The 20,895-nt window shown below is 37.7% G+C and overlaps 1 protein-coding gene across 2 annotated transcripts in view; it reads right to left on the reverse strand.

Moving 5' to 3' along the window:
- LOC126259472 (transcription factor 25) overlaps positions 1-20,895 on the reverse strand; it is a 118,034-nt gene that overhangs the window by 25,707 nt on the left and 71,432 nt on the right. For both annotated transcript variants that reach the window (XM_049956305.1, XM_049956304.1), the window contains exons 5-7: positions 17,329-17,447; positions 10,397-10,590; positions 4,200-4,625 (exon numbers count right to left, since the gene is read on the reverse strand). In XM_049956305.1, the coding sequence (XP_049812262.1) occupies positions 4,200-4,625; positions 10,397-10,590; positions 17,329-17,447 (739 nt within the window). The remainder of the gene's footprint in view (positions 1-4,199; positions 4,626-10,396; positions 10,591-17,328; positions 17,448-20,895) is intronic.

The raw sequence follows: 20,895 nt of genomic DNA on the forward strand, positions 1-20,895 counted from the left end.
GGCAAGACGTTCAAAGTGGCAAGACGTTCAAAGTGGCAAGACGTTCAAAGTGGCAAGACGTTCAAAGTGGCAAGACGTTCAAAGTGGCAAGACGTTCAAAGTGGCAAGACGTTCAAAGTGGCAAGACGTTCAAAGTGGCAAGACGTTCAAAGTGGCAAGACGTTCAAAGTGGCAAGACGTTCAAAGTGGCAAGACGTTCAAGTGGCAAGACGTTCAAGTGGCAAGACGTTCAAGTGGCAAGACGTTCAAGTGGCAAGATGTTCAAGTGGCAAGATGTCTGTTTCAAGTACAGGTATTTGTTGTAATAACTGGAAGTTTTCTCAAGATATAAAATGACTTCCCGAAAGGCATCATTTAAAGCAATAATGCTGTCTTCCTTCCAAAGAGGAGATATCCACAATGATGCAGGCATTGTGAAGTTACTGCTAGTTGTGCGCCTGCCTACCATGGTCGCTCTTGAGATAGGCTCTGTCTTGCAGTTGTAATGTCAGAAACTGACATAACTTGATATTGGCTAGTGTAGGTAGCATCCAGAGAATATTACAGGAAAAATAGCATATGAGCTACCACCTGCAAACATGCAAAGCTCCTTGCAGAAAAGCAACCTAGGAAGACAACGGTGCCTGCCAGAAAGCCATAGCAAAAGCCAGCACACACTCTACATGTTTTTTTTTTTTTAATTGTATAATCTTTCTTTTGATGGATGTCATGATGAAGCACCAAGAGCTGGTTTAACATGTACAATATTTATTCACAGACAACCAGTTTTGGTCAAGTGACCATTATTAAGTCACCTATTATGTCACTGGTGACGACATGGCTGTCTGTGAATACACACACATTACAGCTGCTTTTGGTTGTCCATCACTTCATTCTTTAAGTACTCAAAGTTCCTTAATCGGGGGGAGGAGCAAAAGATATCTTGGGGAAGGTTAAAAGGGGAGGTCAGGTTACTCAAACCCCAGGATGATGGGTGTACTGTGCCCCAGCTTCAGAACAGACGAGCTGAAGACAGAGTGAGATGTACAGATAGATTACGTGAGCTTGTTCACACAGAATATTGAAGACACAGTCATTCACAGTTTAACTGTCATATATCTTTATATAAATTCATAAATTTACTGTATCAAAGGAAAGTGGAATGGAGAAAACTAATAACAATTCTGAGACGCAAATGCTGCCAGTACCCACCTTTAGGAGGATTGTCAGTGTTGTTTACATATACACATGAAGGTAATGAAACATTACTTGTCTCTAGGAACTAATGGTTCCTGCACCAGGGAAGAAACAGGAATAGACTGGGAAACATTAAAAAGGAAGGGCAGGTTATTCAGACCCCAAGCGGGAGGGATCCACATGTAGTGATAGACAAAGATTATAATGTTCTACCATGTTCTCAGCTTTCTACAAAAATTTAACTCAATTTGCCAACTCTATTATTCTTGTCCTTTTACAAATTCAGAACCACCTTGCTCAATATTGGTCTACACCTCACCAAAGCCCACATTCAAAAACCTGCCCTTATAAAATCAACAAGTAATGTAAATGTCTTGTGACTAGGGCTTCCCGTCAGGTAGACCGTTCCAGGTGCAAGTCTTTCCATTTGGCACCACAACACCCAGTCCCCGAGCGGAGAAAATCTCCGACCCAGCCAGTAATCGAACCCGGGCCCTTAGGATTGACATTCTGTCGCGCTGACCACTCAGCTACCGTGGGAGGACAACAAGAATTAATACCTACACTATGACAACTGCCACTCATTCCACATAAAATTTCCCTTCCCTGCAGCATCTTAGTAGCCACCTCTCCAGAGCAGTATCTTCCATTTATCCACCTACTAACAAAGCTTCCATTTCCAAAACACTCAAAACTCAAAAACACCCCCTCATCACTCTGTACCACTCAGGCACTGAATGCCTCAATGATTTATTACTCTGTCAAGGCAATGACTGTCTTAAGTCAAGCCCTGGACTGAGATGCTCTCCCCACACCATCACACACTGTCGCCTTCCATCAGCCTCCTAACCTCAGTAACATCCAAGTCAAATCTTATAAAATTTCCAAACCATTATGTACCAACCCTTGCAATTGTCCCCACTGTAAAAACTGTCCCATGCACCCACCCACTACCATGTACTACAGCCCCATCAATGGGAAATCTTTCAATAACAGGGTGACCAACTTGCAAAACAATGCACATTTTTTTATCAGGTAACTTGTCTCCACTAACAGTATTTTATATAGGCATTATACCAACACTAAATTGGGTGAACTTGTGCATAGATATAAAAGAACTGTCCACCTTGGGGACACCCATACTCAGTTCCTGAACATGGTCTACAGCTTGCCTAAAGGGAAGTGAGTGCTTGCTGCATCACAAGGGCTATTTTGTTTTTCCCAAATAATGCCACTTTCCCTGAACTCCACCAGAGATAGGAAATTGCCCTCCAACAAATCCTTGTATCCCCCCCCCCCCTTGCCGGACTTAATCACCATTAACACCCCTCTTTCTTCATACTACCTTATGTTAAGGGTAGCAAACACATTGAATAAAGTGACTGCTTCAGCAAATTAGTAATTCGATTCCTTCAGGTTCCCCAATGCCAAGTACCTTTGTGGGCACATTTTAGTGCTAGTGCAGCTGCAGCCTTTTTGTGTGAGCAGCAACAAGTAAATATTCATATTTTGATGTGCAAATGATGGGAATCAAGTCAATATGGTGTTACCTTTTTCACCTGAGACAGGCTTTTGTGCTCTTTCAGCTGAAAGCCAATAGCCTCAAGACAACTGCGGCAGCATTGTCAATATATCGCTTGTTCTTTATTGTAAAAATAAAATGATAAATGTTTATGGTAAATCAATTCTGTAGTGTTCTGTAAAGAAAAAGTTAGCACTCATCTCTCAATCAAAATTGTATGCAGTGGAGGTTGTTTAACTGTGAGGCAAGTCACTTGAGGGGGAAGAAATGTTCAGAATGAGTGTTCTTACTTATTAATAAATTTATTTGCATTACAAAACTGGAATATATCACACAACATTTGAATTGAAGAAAAATTGAATATGCATCAACTTACTTAATCAAATTTAAAGTTATTGTGATCTAAAGAGAATATATTTCATACAATTTATCATATACACTAGAATTAATTATTTGAAAAGTAATTCTCGAAAATATTGAATAAATTCATTCAGGGACTTCCCCCATCTTCTGTACTAAAAACAGAAAACAAATCTGCAAACTCAAGAAAAGGAAGGAAGCAAATGATGTTGATAATTTACTTCAGAGGTAAATAATTTTGTACTGTTACAATTTCCTGTAGCCCTTATCTCATGAGGCCATTCTGTACATGGTCAGTGAAACTTTGGAAAACAATATTAATTCCATATAAATCCATAAAAGAAGATTAGATGTTGAGCTAACGAGTAGGAACACAGTTAAGGTCCACTGTCATGATGAAAGAATTTTCTTCTTACTTTAGGAATTCAGGGGACTGGTGCCATGTATTGTATGTAAAATATGACATACTCAATCTTTTCAAGTGTACAAAGGGTAAGTTATTTCACACAGTTTTAATCACTAGAGTCTAATGCCAGATTGTGCCCTTTCTTAACCTGTAGTAGCAGTTGGGACATTTTCAATAAGGATAATATACAAAAGAAATAAGGAATGTCTGAACTTATCTCAGCCATTTTTGAACTGCTGAATACCAGAAAGCATAAATCTGGAACTTTGGACGAATTCCACTGGCAATAAACTACCCAAAAGATTTTTTTTTTACTGAGAGCTTGGTTAAAATACACAGAAGATGCCAGAGTTAAAAAAAAAAAAACTGTCTGAACAAATTTATTAATAAGATCAAGCTTGTACTTGATTTGATTTGTATAATATTAGAATGTGTACTAAGATAACAATAATAAAATATGTATCAAATAGAAAATTCACTTGAGGAAACAACATTAGTTTTTACATTCCACAACCTACCCTCTTTCTTCCCTTAGGAGGGGAATAACAGTTCCAAAAATTAGGAATAACTTTCTCAGTTTTAAATGAGTCTATTGGGAGTACCGGAATTACGCCTCCTGAAGAACTGACCAGTCATTCAAAAGCAAAAGTTTTATAGATATTGACAGCATTTCTCTGACAAGTCAAGAAATTTTCTCCTTCAACACATACTTAGCACTGCAGCACAGTTTCTTACCTGTTTTCAGCCTGTGAGGTGAAAAAGTTATGCCTTATTACCCTTGGATCTGGTTGCACTGAACATTTTTCCAACAAAGGCATCAGCACACCAGGAAACATTATGAGAGCCTTTTGAATTTGTATATCTGAAGCATCTGGTTCACACTGATTTGCTTCTGCCAGGTGGTAAAGGGCCAGAGCATGTGAATATGCAAAATTTGGTAATTGTGAAACATTCCGTGTTGCTTCCCATTCCTCAGCAGCAGCAACAAGCCATGCATACTTCTGTGATCGTAATGCATAGAAATCTATGCACAACACAACAGCCAATGGATCATCTGCAAAGTTGAGTGAAAGCAGAACTTTGCACAATTCCAGTGCAGTTCGGTAACATGCACGTTGGCCTACAAACATCAAGTGCTTAAAAATAGTGATGAATAGTGCCCTGTAACAAAAGAATACAATAAAGTCTATATTAATGTTTCTCATAACATCAGAGAGAACTGAGGGAGGGAGGAGGGGGGGAGGGAGAGAGAGAGAGAGAGGGGGGGGGGGGGAGTTAGAGAGAATGAAGGGGAGTAGTGTGATGGAATGCGATGTTTTGAACACGTCACTCAGTTGAAACATACCCCGTAACATTAACAATGGTGACATACAATAGGCTAAACTTACTCCAGATTTAACCAAACAAAATATGAAATGAAAACCGAAGTTAATTCAGTGTTATGTGGTAGTGACCTACCTTCTACATGTAATTGAAAAACAAAGTAGTTGAGAACAATGTACATATGTCCTGCTACCTGTTCCTTTGCAGGTGATGCCTTCTGTTGTTGATTTCTGGAATCGTTTTGAAAGAAACATCAGTGAATGTAAAAGCTGCTATTGTGAACAGCTTAGCCACTATGTGATCATGCTGAAGTAATTTCGGGCACATACTGATCAGGTTTCGCAGTTTCCTGTAATTCTGCTACAAATATGACACATTTGTTGAGTGAGCAAGAAATTTTGGGGGCTAAAGAGGAAAAAATTGCTCAATAACTCAATTCACACTTTTTTTGAAGGATAATTATACTTTCTGTCATCATTAGTATGTATTACTCTTAAAGATATATCAATTAAATTTGTGCCAGTAATTCTTTAAATTTTAAATAATTGCATAAATGGCCAGTTTTCTAGGCCAAAACATTCATCTAAGTGCCCATTCTCCAAAATTTTAATGAAGAATTTTATACCACAGACCCACCAATAAAATAAGATTTCAGTGAGGATGCTTTCATCACTTTCCAGTATAGATAGTGCTGAGTTTAATGTGAAATATTTAAAGACAAAAAACACTTGTGAGCCATCATATCAGCAATTTCAGTCTCCAGAATACTAATATTTTTACAGGAGTTCCAAAAACTATGCTATGATACTTCTGAAAACGCGAGTCACATAATTCCTTAAACATAAAATACTGCCTCTTGAAATTCAAGAGCAAGTACAGAATACTCATTCTCTCAAGTTATCTACAGATAAATCTTCATCTATGATGGTCGGGTCCTGCAGAAAGTGTCATCACTTCTGTCTCTAAGCTGGTTGTAGGTTGTGTTCCAAAAATGAACAATATAGAGACAGAAGTGACGACACTTTCTGCAGGACCTGCCATCATTTTGCAGGACAATGCTCAAGCACATACAGTGCAAGCTGTTATTGATTTGTTTGACTGATGGGGCTGCTAAGTGCTATACAACCTACTGCACTCCCCTGACTTAAGCCCTCATGAGCTCAACTCGATTTCTAAACTGAAGGAAACACTTTATGGCATTCGCTTCACAACTGCTACAAATTTGTTGGGCAATAGACCATGCCGCTCAAACTGTCAACACAACTGGCACTGTTAAGAGTATCCTATGACTTCCACATCGTTGGTAACGGGTTATACAGAATTCTGGTGACTACTTTGAAGGTCAGTAAAACTTTGAAACATGTATCTATTTTGCAAGAGCTGTAAATAAATAGCTGCCACTATTAAAGTTCCAACCCTCGTATTAATATACTGAAAGAAATAGTTATGTCGCAGGTGAGAGTCCACAAAGACCTTTATAAACAGTGATAAGGTAAGGTGTACATCATTAAACCTTTGCGCTTTAATGCGGAACAAATTTTTTTATAAATATTTCTTTCAAAATCAAATGAGAAATATCATGGCATAAAAAACTATGGGAAATGAAAAATAGAAGTTTTCTTTTTTCATAAGGAAAACAATAGATTAAAAAACGAACTACAATATCAGACTTGGCATCATTTACATAAAAATGTTTTTGTGGAAAAGAAATGACATAAGCGCACTTCTTGACACCAGGTTCGGCACGTAGGCAGAACCCACAAAAATTCAACAATTGCCACGAGACAGAGCAGTTTGCTTTGAAAAATATTTGTTCCCAATACTGACTTAGTCACCATCCCACGTTTTACTGACTGACTGAAGAAAAGCGTAAATTCTGAAGTTTTAGTTTCATTATTGTTTACAATTTTTTCTCCTCCTATCAGAAAATAACACATGAACAATCATTGTTGGAGTCACTACAGAACGGTGGGGCTTTAAAAACATTTTCATTAGGTTTTCATAAAATTTTGATAAAGTATTTGGTGAGTAATTATTATTTTTATTATATGTCTCAACTTGCTGTAACTTTGCTGTCCAAATTTTTATAAAGTAAAGTTACTTCTCTACTTTATAAATCAGCATATCATGGAACTGGTGGGTGGTTAGAAAATTTTACTATTAACAGAGATACAAAAATGGGCAGTCGAAAAAAAAGATTGACTAAACTTGCTTTAGAGCTAACAATGGATGTTTGATGAGAGGAGCCATGCATGTGTATCCAAGCATGCAGTGTTTCTTTTTTATCATCACGAATCTGGGGATGTTATTTTGTAACTCAGTCTTGTCGAGGAACCATGGCAAAACGGAGAGTAATTTATTTATTTTTGGGATTACTCCATTTCCTTGCTCAACGTGTTCTCCTTGGGTGCCTATGTTACAAAACTGACTACTATTCAGACCAACTACTAAAAATCTGGATAACTGAGCTTTGCCCTTGCTAGTGGACTTCTCCTTGCAGTGTTTTCTGTGCTACAGGCTGAAATAAAGTCTGAATCCTACTCAGTTTTATGTATTGATCAAAATTTCTTCTTTCAATGAAATACATTTAAAAAAAATGATCTACTGACACACAACCTGCACAGAAAAAAAAAATCAGTTCTTGGGAAGCTACTGGCTCTTTATTTACATGAAGTGATTAACATTACTGACATGAGATCTCAAGTTGATTCCATATCTCTAGCTTTCCAGAAGCCTTTTGATACTGTTCCTCTCAAATGCTTCTAATCAAATTGCAGGCATGTCTAGTACTGGCTCAGCTATTCGATTGGATTCACAATTTTCTCACATACATGTCACAATCTTTGATAAATAACGGGAAGTCACATAGTGAAATGGAAGTTATATCTGGGGTTCCCCAAGAAAGTGTTATAGGTCCTCTGCTGCTCTTAATCTATATAAATGATTTAAAAATACATGTTGAGCAGCCTTCTTCGTAAATGTCAGTATCAATGGCAAACAATTTGTGTAGTGAAGTTATCAGACCAAATCGAATTAAAAAATTATTTATACAAGCTATCTGCATGGAGCAAAAATCAGCAGCTGACCCTAAACTGCAGCAAGTGTGAGGTTATCCACATGAGTAATAAATTTCTGTCACACAAAATCTACATAAATTTAAATGTTGTCTTTTCATCTAAATACCTAGGAATGATGGAACAGCATAAATTGGGAGCATTAAACAGAGAATGTTGTAAGGCAAATCAAAGATTGTATTTTATTGGCAGAACACTTAAAAGGTGCAGCAAATCAACTAAAGGCACAGCCTGCACTATACCTGTCCATCCTTTTCTAAAGTATTGCTATGTGATATGGCATCCTCACCAGATAAGACTGATGGAGGATACTGAAAAAGTTCATATCATATGATAGTGGAGAGAATGTCATGGATATGATATGCAAGTCAGTGCTTTTCATGCAGCGAGGCCTTTTCACTTCTGTCACCAACCTCCTCCTCCAAATGTCAAAATACACTGCCCACTAAAAAAGTAAAGCACCCAGAAGACATGGTCAGATGTCAATGTAACTACACACACACACACACACACACACACACACACACACACACACATTCTTTGTGGGTATGTAAATGATTAAGAGTTAAAATTCTATGTGACATGTAGAACTGCCATCAGAGTGCATTACTGTTGTTCTTGTTTAGTGTTGTTAACAAGCCTGGTTTAGTATAATGGTTATGAAGAGTTTCAGATGTTGAGTGATCACTGTGAGGGACCCAGGGATCCTGTGTACTCATGTGAAACAGAGTTGTCATACACGACAGTTTCAAAGGGGCCTCATAGTGGGTCTCCATTTAGTCGGCTGGTCAAATTGTGCAATATCCAAATTTATGGGACATTCGGATGTGACAGTGGTCTGATGTTGGATGGCATGGGAAAGTGATGGCGGGCATAATCATAGTCAAGGTTCCAGTCAACCAAATCTGACCACCACCAGCATGGATCGTCACATACTGCACGAAGCACGTCATAATAAATAAAATAGTCTCTATATTTACTTCTTAATAATTTTTACATTATGTCCTTTAAAATATTCCCTCCAAAACCCTTACACTACTCCATGGGAATTTTCCACTGCTCAAAAAAGTACCTGAAGTTATCTTTTGAAAGCATATTTACAGATTCCATTGATTTTTCCTTTCATGGCTTAACACACTAAAATATTGTTGCTTTCAGTGCAGATTTCACTTTCAGGAAGAGAAAAAAAAAGTCCCTCATGGAGCAAAATCTGGTGACTAGGGAGGATGTTCCAACACTTGGATCTCACACTTAACCAAAAATGACTTCACAGATGTAAGGTTCTTGAGCACCACTTTTGAACAAACTTTACTGTTGTAGAAATGTTCACGTAAAATCTGCCGAACTGTGTCTATTTTTACAATACCAACAACCGCATGAATACTTAATCACTGGTCTTTTCATCTAAGATCTCTAATTCTTCCAATGTTTTCGTTCATAGCTGACACTGAAGGTCGCCTTAGACGTGACTCATCTTCAACCTTTATTCGTACATCCTTGAACCACTTCAGTCACTCAACCAGCCTACTTGAATGGGTGAAAGGCATTAATTACTGCACCTTTGTTTAAATAATGAATGGCTGCCTATGGTTGTCTTTCTAACTTTCACTTACAGTTTCACATTAATTTGTAGCTTTTTAATTTTTTAACAGGTTGCGAATACATACACTAACACAAACAAAGGCCACGGCCCGACTGAGGGGTCGGCAGGTGAATGGTTAGCAGCAATGAAGAGGGGAGACGCCATGCGATTTGGCAGTGTAGCATTTGACTTCGAGGCCTGCAATGTTTGTCTAATAAAAAATCAGTTTGGTAATTTTTTAGCCAAACCACTCATGTCTGATTAATCTTAAGTACTAATGTAGTATCTGAAAGCCTGGACTACCAAAGTCTTATTTAGTTGGATATTTACATGCTCCAGTAGTACATCATCCTAGGAGTTCTCCTTTGCAGCCACCTTTATCCTAATATCTCAAAGGAGAGTAATTGCTTGAAACTGGTTTGGTCTTTTCGTTTTTAGTCATCCTAGGTAAATTTAATGTATAATCAAGAACAGCAGCTCCGTAAAAAAATTATCAAAGAAAAATTCCATTACAACTCAGTTTGTCTTGAGATTCTAAATATTATTCTAAGGTTTAAAATATAGCCAGAACACTACTTTTTCGTGTAAATAGAAATATTTACAGCATTCCACCTGAATACCTAATGATAGTGTACAAAGTTAGGCTATGTTATTTCATGAGCTGTAATAAAAGCAAATAATGGTGTCAACCTCCCCAAAATAGGGATATAATTATGTCCTTATGAGCTGAAGTATCTATTTCAGTCTGATGATTCAAACAACATATAAATCCTGAAATAGTGTTGTGTGACATATTGTATTTTGCACATAAAATTAATGCAACCTTAATAATCACCACCTTTATTGTTTAGAGCTAAAAAGTTTGATCTGCTGCACTTAAAGTATATACAATTTAATATCAACAATCATCTAAATAAATTTAACCATATTTAAAATGAACTAAATGCTTTTACCTGTTCTCCTGTCGCCTGTAATCTAAATGACAGTTGCCTGTGATAATGTTGAACGTTGGATGGAAGGCACTTTCCAAGCAATATAATGCTCGTTCATTCAGTTCTGCAGCCATCTGTAGGTCTTCACTCAGTTTACACAAATCTGACAATTGGATGAGTGCATCCACATGGTAGGGATGGTCATTGATAATTGACTGGAGAGAAAAAGAGTATTTATTACAATTATTGGCAAAAATAAATACTGAATGTGTTTACTTAAGTTTTGCATCTATCCATACAATTATTCATCCTACATAAACACCAGGATTAACTAATGAAAAACATTCTGAAAAATAAAAGGAATAAAAAGAGTGACGCGATCTTTGATGTTTTTTAGGCTTCATTGTTAATGATATATTGTTGAGTGTGAGGGTTACATAATCATTCCATTTTTATTCATAATATTTCCCTAACTGTTCTTGTGATGATGGTTTTGAAAGATCACAATAGCTAACATGGTGGCGGTGGTGGTGGTGGTGGTGGTGGTGGTGGTGGTGGTGGCAGCGGCAGCAGTAGTAGTATTTAGTCTTCTTGGGAGAATCATCTGGCTTTTGTCTGAAGCAATTTAGGTACATGGTACACCTATATCAGGACATCCGGACAGAGTATGAGCTCCATCCTCCAAATCTGAGGCCAGTGTCTTACCAAATGCACTACTTAATCCATTATTCCTAGCATACCTACTTAATTGATTATATCTAACATACCTCTCTCTTACGTTTGTATATAGAACTACATTGATGGGAGTTATTCTCGCAACACATCCTTCACTCTTGTAACCATCATGGTCTCAATCTCCAGTAACCCACTGTCCCCACACCCTCTATCGGTTTCCCCTTCATCCATCTTGTCACCCCTCACAATTCACGTCCGCACATCACCTTCAGTGTGCACCGCTCCCCACCGGCTCTGACAGTCAAGCATCACACGCCTAGCTCGTGCACCTCCACCTCTGCCTCCCATGTTCCTAGCCGGCAAACTGGCTTCCTCCCTCAGAGCTGCTAGCCACCCACACCCAAGTCCTCTTCATGCCTCCCACCACTCTCTCCTTTTACTCACTCCACCTGACAACCCACACCCCCAACTTAGTTCATCTGTCAAAACTCACTAGCACTGTTCGTCCAGCAGGTGCCAAGTAGGGGCATAGGCACACGCGCGTGTGTGTGTGTGTGTGTGTGTGTGTGTGTGTGTGTGTTTGGGTTGGGAGGGGGGGGGGGGGGTCGCCCAAACCTATCAACGATGCAATACTTCTGCTTTTCAGTGAGTCATCTCCTTTACTCCTGAAGTACTTACATAACCACACCTTGTTCACTTAGTCTCTCCATACTTCCCACTCCACAAACCAAACATACCTTCAGACCCCAAATGTGCTGCCACTTGTTACTCATTAGTATCTGCACAATACTGATTTATGGCTCATTTAACATGTATCTTTTTGGCAGGTCTCCTGTTTAAAAATTGCTAACGACTTAAAAGATTAATACAAGGGTTGGAACTTAAATATTGGCTACTATTTATTCACATCCAATACAAAAGAGTTACATGTTTGCACCTGTTACTGTCCTTCAAAGTAGTCACCAGTGTTGTGTATACCATTAGCAATGCCTGTTCTGTTGATGGTACGAATGGAGTGGTCTAAAGTTATGGTGATTCTCGTGTACGGCTGTGATAGTGTTATCCTAATGCATTACGTTCCTCCACGCAGACCATCAATGCACAGCATTACTGTTCATTTTTGTAGCATCACTTGTGACCAGCTTTGCGAAAGAAGCAGCGACACTTTCTACGCAACCCACTCATCATTTTGCATGACAATGCGCGGGCGAATACAGCGCAAGCTGTGGCTGCTCTTTTCGGTCGATGGAACTGGGAAGAACTGTACCATCCACCATACTCCCTTGACTTAAGTCCTTGTAACTTTGATTTGATTCCAAAGATGAAGGAACCACTTCGTAGCATTTGCTTCAGAACTATTCCAGAGATTCAAAAGGCAGTAGACCACTACATTCACACCATCAACAGAACATGCTCTGTTAACGGTATGCTACGCCTTCCACATCACTGGCAATGGGTTCTACATAATGCTGGTGACTACTCTGAAGGACAGTAACAGATGCTAACATGTAACTCTTTTGTATCGGTTGTGAATAAATAGTTGTCACTATTTAAGTTCTAACCCTCGAACTTTAATAAATATTATTTAAAATCTTTTTGGTACATGATTTCTTTGCACAAGCAAGCACACATTCACGAGAAAAATAAAACGCGTGGTAAAATAACGAAGCTTATGAAAAGACAGGACATAAAACAACTGTTAGATTAGATTAGATTAATACTAGTTCCATGGATCATGAATACGATATTTTGTAATGATGTGGAACGAGGCAAATTTTCCAATACATGACATAATTAATTTAACAACATACTTAAGTTAATATAACAACTTTATTTTTTGTGTTTTTTTTTTTTTTTTTTATTTTTTTATTTATTTATTTTCTTAATTTATATCTAAAAATTCCTCTATGGAGTAGGAGTTGTCATTCTGAAATTCTTTTAATTTCTTCTTAAATACTTGTTGGTTATCTGTCAGACTTTTGATACTATTTGGTAAGTGACCAAAGACTTTAGTGCCAGTATAATTCACCCCTTTCTGTGCCAGTTAGATTTAATCTTGAATAGTGAAGATCATCCTTTCTCCTAGTATTGTAGTTATGCACACTGCTATTACTTTTGAATTGGGTTTGGTTGTTAATAACAAATTTCATAAGAGAGTATATATACTGAGAAGCTACTGTGAATATCCCTAGATCCTTAAATAAATGTCTGCAGGATGATCTTGGGTGGACTCCAGCTATTATTCTGATTACACGCTTTTGTGCAATAAATACTTTATTCCTCAGTGATGAATTACCCCAAAATATGATGCCATATGAAAGCAATGAGTGAAAATAGGCGTAGTAAGCTAATTTACTAAGATGTTTATACCCAAAATTTGCAATGACCCTTACTGCATAAGTAGCTGAACTCAAACGTTTCAGCAGATCATCAATGTGTTTCTTCCAATTTAATCTCTCACCAATGGACACACCTAAAAATTTGGAATATTCTACCTTATCTATATGCTTCTGATTAAGGTCTATATTTATTAATGGCATCATACCATTCACTGTACGGAACTCTTATCAAAATTCAGTGAGAGTCCGTTTACATGGAACCACTTAGTAATTTTCTGAAAGACAGTATTGACAATTTCATCAGTTAATTCTTGTTTGTCAGGTGTGATTACTATACTTGTATCATCAGCAAAGAGAACTAACTTTGCCTCTTCATGAATATAGAATGGCAAGTCATTAATATATATTAAGAACAACAAAGGACCCAAGACTGACCCTTGTGGAACCCCATTCTTGATAGTTTCCAGTTTGAGGAATGTGCTGATCTTTGCATATTATGAGAACTACTTATTTCAACTTTCTGCACTCTTCCAGTTAGGTAAGAATTAAACCATTTGTGCACTGTCCCACTCATGCCACAATACTTGAGCTTGTTTAGCAGAATTTCATGATTTACACAATCAAAAGCCTTTGAGAGATCACAAAAAAATCCCAAGGGGTGGTGTTTGGTTATTCATATCATTCAAAATTTGATTGGTGAAAGCATATATGGCATTTTCTGTTGAAAAACCTTTCTGGAAACCAAACTGACATTTTGTTAGTACTTCATTTTTACAGATATGTGAAGCTACTCTTGAATACATTACTTTCTCAAAAATTTTGGATAAAGCTGTTAGAAGGGAGATCGGATGGTAATTGTTGACATCAGATCCATCCCCCTTTTTATGCAAAGGTATAACAATAGCATATTTCAGTCTATCAGGGAAAATACCCTGTTCCAGAGAGCTATTACACAGGTGGCTGAGAATCTTACTTATCTGTTGAGAACAAGCTTTTAGTATTTTGCTGGAAACGCCATCAATTCCATGTGAGTTTTTGCTTTTAAGCAAGTTTATTATTTTCCTAATTTCAGAGGGAGAAGTGGGCGAGATTTCAATTGTATCAAATTGCATTGGTATGGCCTCTTCCATTAACAGCCTAGCATCTTCTAATGAACACCTGGATCCTACTATATCCACAACATTTAGAAAATGATTATTAAAAATATTTTCAACTTCTGACTTTTTGTTCGTAAAGTTTTCATTCATTTGATGGCAATACTGTCTTGCTGTGCTCTTGGTTGACCTGTTTCTCTTTTAATAATATTCCAAATTGTTTTAATTTTATTATTAGAGTTGCTGATTTCAGACATGATACACATACTTCTGGATTCTTTAATAACTTTTCTTAATATAACACAGTAGTTTTTATAATGTTTGATAGTTTCTGGGTCACTACTCTTTCTTACTGTCAGATACATTTCCCTTTTCCGGTTACAAGATATTTTTATACCCTTAGTAAGCCATGGTTTGTTACAAGGTTTCTTACGAGTATATTTAACTATTTTCTTGGGGAAGCAGTTTTCAAATGCATTTACAAAAATGTCATGAAATTGTATTGATCAGTAAGTCACTGTAAACCTTACCTCCAAAAACTTAAATAGCTCTGACTACATACAAAATTTTCACAACATTTGCATTCTTGTCAGATAAAACTGATGGTAGAAGCTTAGGAAATATGATGGCTGCCCTCTAGTCACCAAATAAAATATTTCACATTAAAATATCATTTATAGATAAGGTATCGATGCAAGTATCACAACTGGTGGATTCTATTATCCACAAAGGTAGCAGCAGGTATTGTGGCATTGATTTTAACAATTCATTTTATGAGATTGGATTGATAATATGTACTAAAGCTGAGAGGACATTTTGTTCCCAAAATTTTCAAAGTACCTGAGTAGCGCATTTGTGTGACTGGTGTTGTGGGATGTTACCTGGACATAAGCATGTTACACACAATTTCTTTTCCTCTGGGTGAAAGATGTTCACAATGAAGTGACAGTGGGGTTACTGAGTTGAGTTACACTTTGCTATTCTTCATATTTTTGTCCTAAATCTAATCCCTTCCTAGAAAGTTATAACAGCTTGACTTTTTGCTTTGAAAGTCACCTTGTTGCAAGTCTCAGTTTCCTGTACTCCCATTTCTTCCAGGTCCCTTTGAGCCTCTTGGATCTAGTATACTTTGGTTCTCTTTCTCACAAGTAACTACGTTATCTTATGAGTCAGCTTCTGCTGGGCCTTTCTAAGGATGTGACCAAAGAACATCTTCATTGTGTGGGATCATCTCTATTCAGGTAAACACTTCTTGGTTCATTAGTCTTTTATCCGACTGTCTTCTGTTCTTCAAGATGTCTTCTTATTGTAGATATTCACAAATTTTTATGTTAACTTCATCTTTTTATTCGTGCTCCCACAGCATTTTTTCTATCACACTAGTTCCCTAATGATTCCGACAATATCGCAATACTGTCTATGATTGCCAAATGATCTACCTGTATTCTTTTTTCCTCGTATATTCCTCTTTTCGTGCATCCCAGTCATAAACCACTCCTCCTTTCATTTCTCGTCACATTCTCTGAGCAACTCATCACAGTGTAGTTAAAGAGGCAAAGTCTGCCTTCCTGCAGCTTTGATCTTTACCACTTTGTTAGTCACGCTAGAACTTTGAGGGCACCTCTCTACCAGAAAATTTATTTTCATACATGTATTATCAAAAAGTTAGTTCCTACCTCTCAGATCACAGGAAATGAAACAATTGATGAAGCACTTCCAATCAAAACGTTACCCCTTTTTTTTTTATTTTTGTCCACTTTTTCTATAAATTTATGAAGAATGACAGTCATTTCTCATGTTCTGCCTTTTGAATGAGAAATTCACTATTTTTTTGAAACAAAATTACCCATTTTCCTCATTTGGAACTCTCAGATCCATAGAAACTATCCATGTACCTATTAGTGATGCGCCTAACCAGCTGTTAAGGCTTACGAAAAGTTCGCCCTACACTTGACCTAGGATGTCATGTTAAGATCGTTTGGTCGGTTCAGTGGATGATCTATCCAAACTCATCTCCTCCAAAGTTTGGGATAGGGTCTGTTTATACTATAAATCGTAGGCTTTCTTGAAGTCTATGAATGTGTGCACAAAATTCTTGCTCTATTTTTTATGTGCCACTACAAGTTTCAGATTCAAGATTTGTTCTGCACATGATCTGCCCTTTTTGAAGCCTCCTTGGTACTCACTGACATGTAGATGTAGTTGCTTTCCCATTCCACACGCCAACACTTTCGAGAATATCTTTTAAGTCACTGGTATTAATGACATTCTTCTGAAGACCACAGATCCAACTTATCTTCACTTCTGTATAGGATGTATCAGTGCTAACAGTCACTATTCTGGAAGCTGCTCTACTTCCCAAATTTTACTTATATATGTCACATGAGTGTATTTAAGAGTTCTGTAATTACTGAATCTTCATATTAACATTGTGTATTTCAGATGCAATACAAAACACAATAATATGGTTCTTTTTTTACTTATCAGTCACTACATAGAAAATGCGTGCCTGTGTGAGGGGAGAGGGTGGAAGAGAGAGAGGGGGGCAAGAAAGACAGAGAGAGAGGGGGGGGGGCAAGAAAGAGAGAGATAGGGGGCAAGAAAGAGAGAGATAGGGGGCAAGAAAGAGAGATAGAGAGAGAGAGAGAGAGAGAGAGAGAGAGAGAGAGAGAGAGAGAGAGAGAGAGAGAGAGAGGAGGAAGGGAGAGAGAGAGAGAGAGAGAGAGAGAGAGAGAGAGAGAGAGAGAGAAGGAGGAAGAGAGAGAGAGAAGGAGAAAGAGAGGGGGGGCGGTGGAGAGAGGGCGGGGGGGGGGGGGGGAGAGAGAGAGAGAGAGAGATTCATTACCACAATGTTATCTGGATTCAGGCTATCAACAGCTTCCAGAAACTTCTTCTGCACCTGCCGATAATTTGCATTATGTTCATACGCAAATGTTGGAGAAGAAACCACACGCATTGATATACCTGGAAAAAAAGAAAGCAGAATCATAAACTTTAAATTATTTAATGTTAGCAGATTCTGTGGTTAGCATGTTAGGGAAGGTCATTCTGAGGTGGAACAAATAAGTGCAAGCAATTTCAACTAGACAAAGATCCAGAGTAAGAGAAGAAGGTTCCAGTAAGTGGAGTAAGGGTGGAGTAGTAATGAGAGGCTTGTGTGTGTGTGTGTGTGTGTGTGTGTGTGTGTGTGTGTACACATGGGGGGGGGGGGGAGGTGAAGGGGGAGGGAATATGGTATGGAATGACTGGAGGCAAAATGAATATAAGTCTTGCCTGGGTCTTTGATTGTCACTGGCCAGCAGATGCAAGAGGACTGTAAGGAGTGTTTGGATACAGGGCACAAATATGTTTATGAACAAGGTTGAGAGGGTAGTTTCAGTCTATAAAGTAATGAGTAAGATAATCACCGTACGAGGTGGACTGCATATTGATACAAAAATAGTGTCTGCAGGAGACCAAGTGAGTTGCACAGACTTTTTGACAGGATAGGAGCTATTATAGTGGACGTATTGCTGATGAATGTTATGAATAATGTGAACAGAACAAATGGGGGAGGAGGTATTGAGGATCTGGAAGAATGAGGAAGCTGCTGAGTGTGATCTGTCAGTCAGATGGGGTGTTAAGCTGGACAACACTCTAGTGTTCTTCAAGAGGGATAGATTATGTGCCAGATCCAGATTCCACCCTCTCACTGGATTTCATCCATGAAAGCATAAACAATGCTAAACTACACCAATACTCATCCCCGTACTCCATTCAGTGAAACTATAAACCTGACAAATAACAAGTTTGACATTGTGTTGCAATACATTTTCATGCACCTTTATCAGCTGTGCCAACCTTATAACATGTCCCCAAAACCTCACACGTGTCGGTGTCCATCAAAAAATCTTGTCACTGTGGCAGAAGTATGTTGAGGGAATGGAACTTGGCTAATAATTCATTTTTCACACACAATTTCTTGACAAGCAAATTTGTGCATAACACAATGTATGATACCCTACTAACATAAGATTGAAATGGTCATAAACTGCATTGCAACTTGAGCTTGAGAGAGAGAGCCCTAACCATAGCTGCAATGATTTGATTTTTGTAAAATGGAAATGAAGTATGCAAAAATTAAGTAATCATGTTACCCCAAGTTCCGGATCATTTTCTCTGGAAATTACATTTCCTGAATAGTGCGATGAGACTTAAGGAAATTTGTGCTCAAGAAATTGTTCCCATAATCAAACTTCACCTTACAGTATTCTTTTCAAAATTTCTTAGATCTCTCCGATATACAACCAATTTTTGGAGAGGAATTCTAAACGAAACTGCATTGATATTAACAATAAATCTGAATAATCGTACTTCAAATTTATTAGATACAAAGGAACATGTAAATGTACACAGGAACTGTAACATCTATCATGTTCTGCCTATGCAACTCTAATTACAATTAGCAAATTAATCATACTGAGCAGTTGCTATCTGAGCTTCACATATTATTTCGATATAACTTATCTAAAATGTAACTCTTAGTTTACCACACTGTCTATATAATTTTGTAAATATATGTGTAGTTTTTTATCAGATTGTAAGTACTATTGTGTAGAACTAATGAAGTCCCTCTTTTAACAGCAGAACTTCAGAACTTCAAATCTTACACAAACTTAATGAGACAAAACTATTTAAAGCTACTTAAGATACAGTATCTACTTCTGATGTTGTGTACTAGAACTATAGTGGAGCTAGGAAGACATGTGAAAATACAATGTTTTCCAAATTGAATATTACCCTACAATAATCATCAGCAGGATCTTGGAATATATTTAACATTGATAATGATAAAGGTAATGAGTTGCTAAGAAGTGAGTATTTGAACTACCAGCCACGGTGAGACTGATGCCTCGGCGGTAGTAAGTCTGCTAGATTACCAACTTTTTATAATGTGTAATACTGTATTTGTGAGCAAGAGTACCATTTTTGAGACTAGCATTTAAGCAACAAAAGCAAAGCACCGGTCCGTGAACAGTGAATATAGCATCTTAGCTGTATTCAACCTGACTGTGTGCACCGTGAAAGATACAACAAAAGGTAATAGATACTGGACTGGAAGAGTAATGAGTAAAAGTGGGCAGTGAAAAATGGATTACAGAAAAAAAAAATAATTTTGTATACTATTGCGTATCTAGAAAGGATGGACCTTCCCAAGATAGAAAGCAAAAATTTTTGAAAACTGAATTGTTATCTAACACTGCAGAGTATCCTCAGATTGTGCCAATCAATAGTTATGAACTAGTGACAAGAACATTAGAGAGTAGTGCTCAGCTGAAATTTTAATACAAGCAGGAACAATTGTCAATGTGGGGTAGTGCAAGTTTGGGTAATGCAAGTAAATCCAACAAGGGAACAGGTTTGCAGTCAGTCTTGCAAGGAATAAATCAAATGTCTGTTAGCATTAAGCAAGACTCAGACAATAAATTTTCAACTGTGAACCAAATGTTTGCTAGCTTTCAGCAAGTTCTCTATTATAAACCAAATGTTTCTTAGCATGAAACAAAACTCAGACTATACGTTTAGAGATCTTGAAATCCACATTGATCATCAAATATCTTCAGTGGCAGACAACATAATACAGCAATCAGTCCCTGGGGGGTGATAAGATACAGCAGGATGTAGAAAAGCTGGAAAGTATTATACTGAAATTTTCCAAGTGGTGCAAATTTCATTGTAATTTAACAGATAAGAAATGTTTGTGATAATTTTAGTCTGGCACTGTCTCGAGTGCAACATATCAATTATGATCATCTCTGCATGTTATCGCAGGCCAACATGCATTGCGCAGCTACTGCATACGTGGCGTGGCAGGAGCTCTATGAAGATTTTATGATTCCCCGTTGCCTGTGGCTAAGAGCTCTGTTGCAGTCTCGGCCAGCAGTCAGTCAGATACCTAAGCCCCAGTGATTTAAGATTGATATTCTAAGTGACAGCATGTGCTTAGCAGTGGCACAGTTAAATCGCACTTCTACAAGTTCCATAGTGATGATTTTGATTTGAGTTGCCACAAGCCTGTCAGATGTGGTGGTCAAGTTCTGCAGACTACTAACTTCAGTAGATTAATCCATTCTAACTACAGTATAGATTCATGTATCTAGCATCATTAGATGATTTATGTAATATCACTGAGGTCTAGTGGACTGAACAAGTTAACATCAGTGCAGGTTGCACCTGGCTGGCTGTGTATGCAGTGATTTGGTGCCATTTACCATCTGAAGCATGTTGGATATTTATGATTGGGACAGGTTTTGGAACTAATAGCATGTTGGAGAAGTCACTTCGCTGCACTCATTAAGATGCACATCCTGTATGTTTGATTCAGCAGCCTATTAATAGTATAACTAAGGTTAATTCTTTAATCGACCCAGAT

Source organism: Schistocerca nitens, chromosome 5 (assembly GCF_023898315.1).
Source record: "Schistocerca nitens isolate TAMUIC-IGC-003100 chromosome 5, iqSchNite1.1, whole genome shotgun sequence".
Classification (NCBI taxonomy): Eukaryota; Metazoa; Arthropoda; class Insecta; order Orthoptera; family Acrididae; genus Schistocerca; species Schistocerca nitens.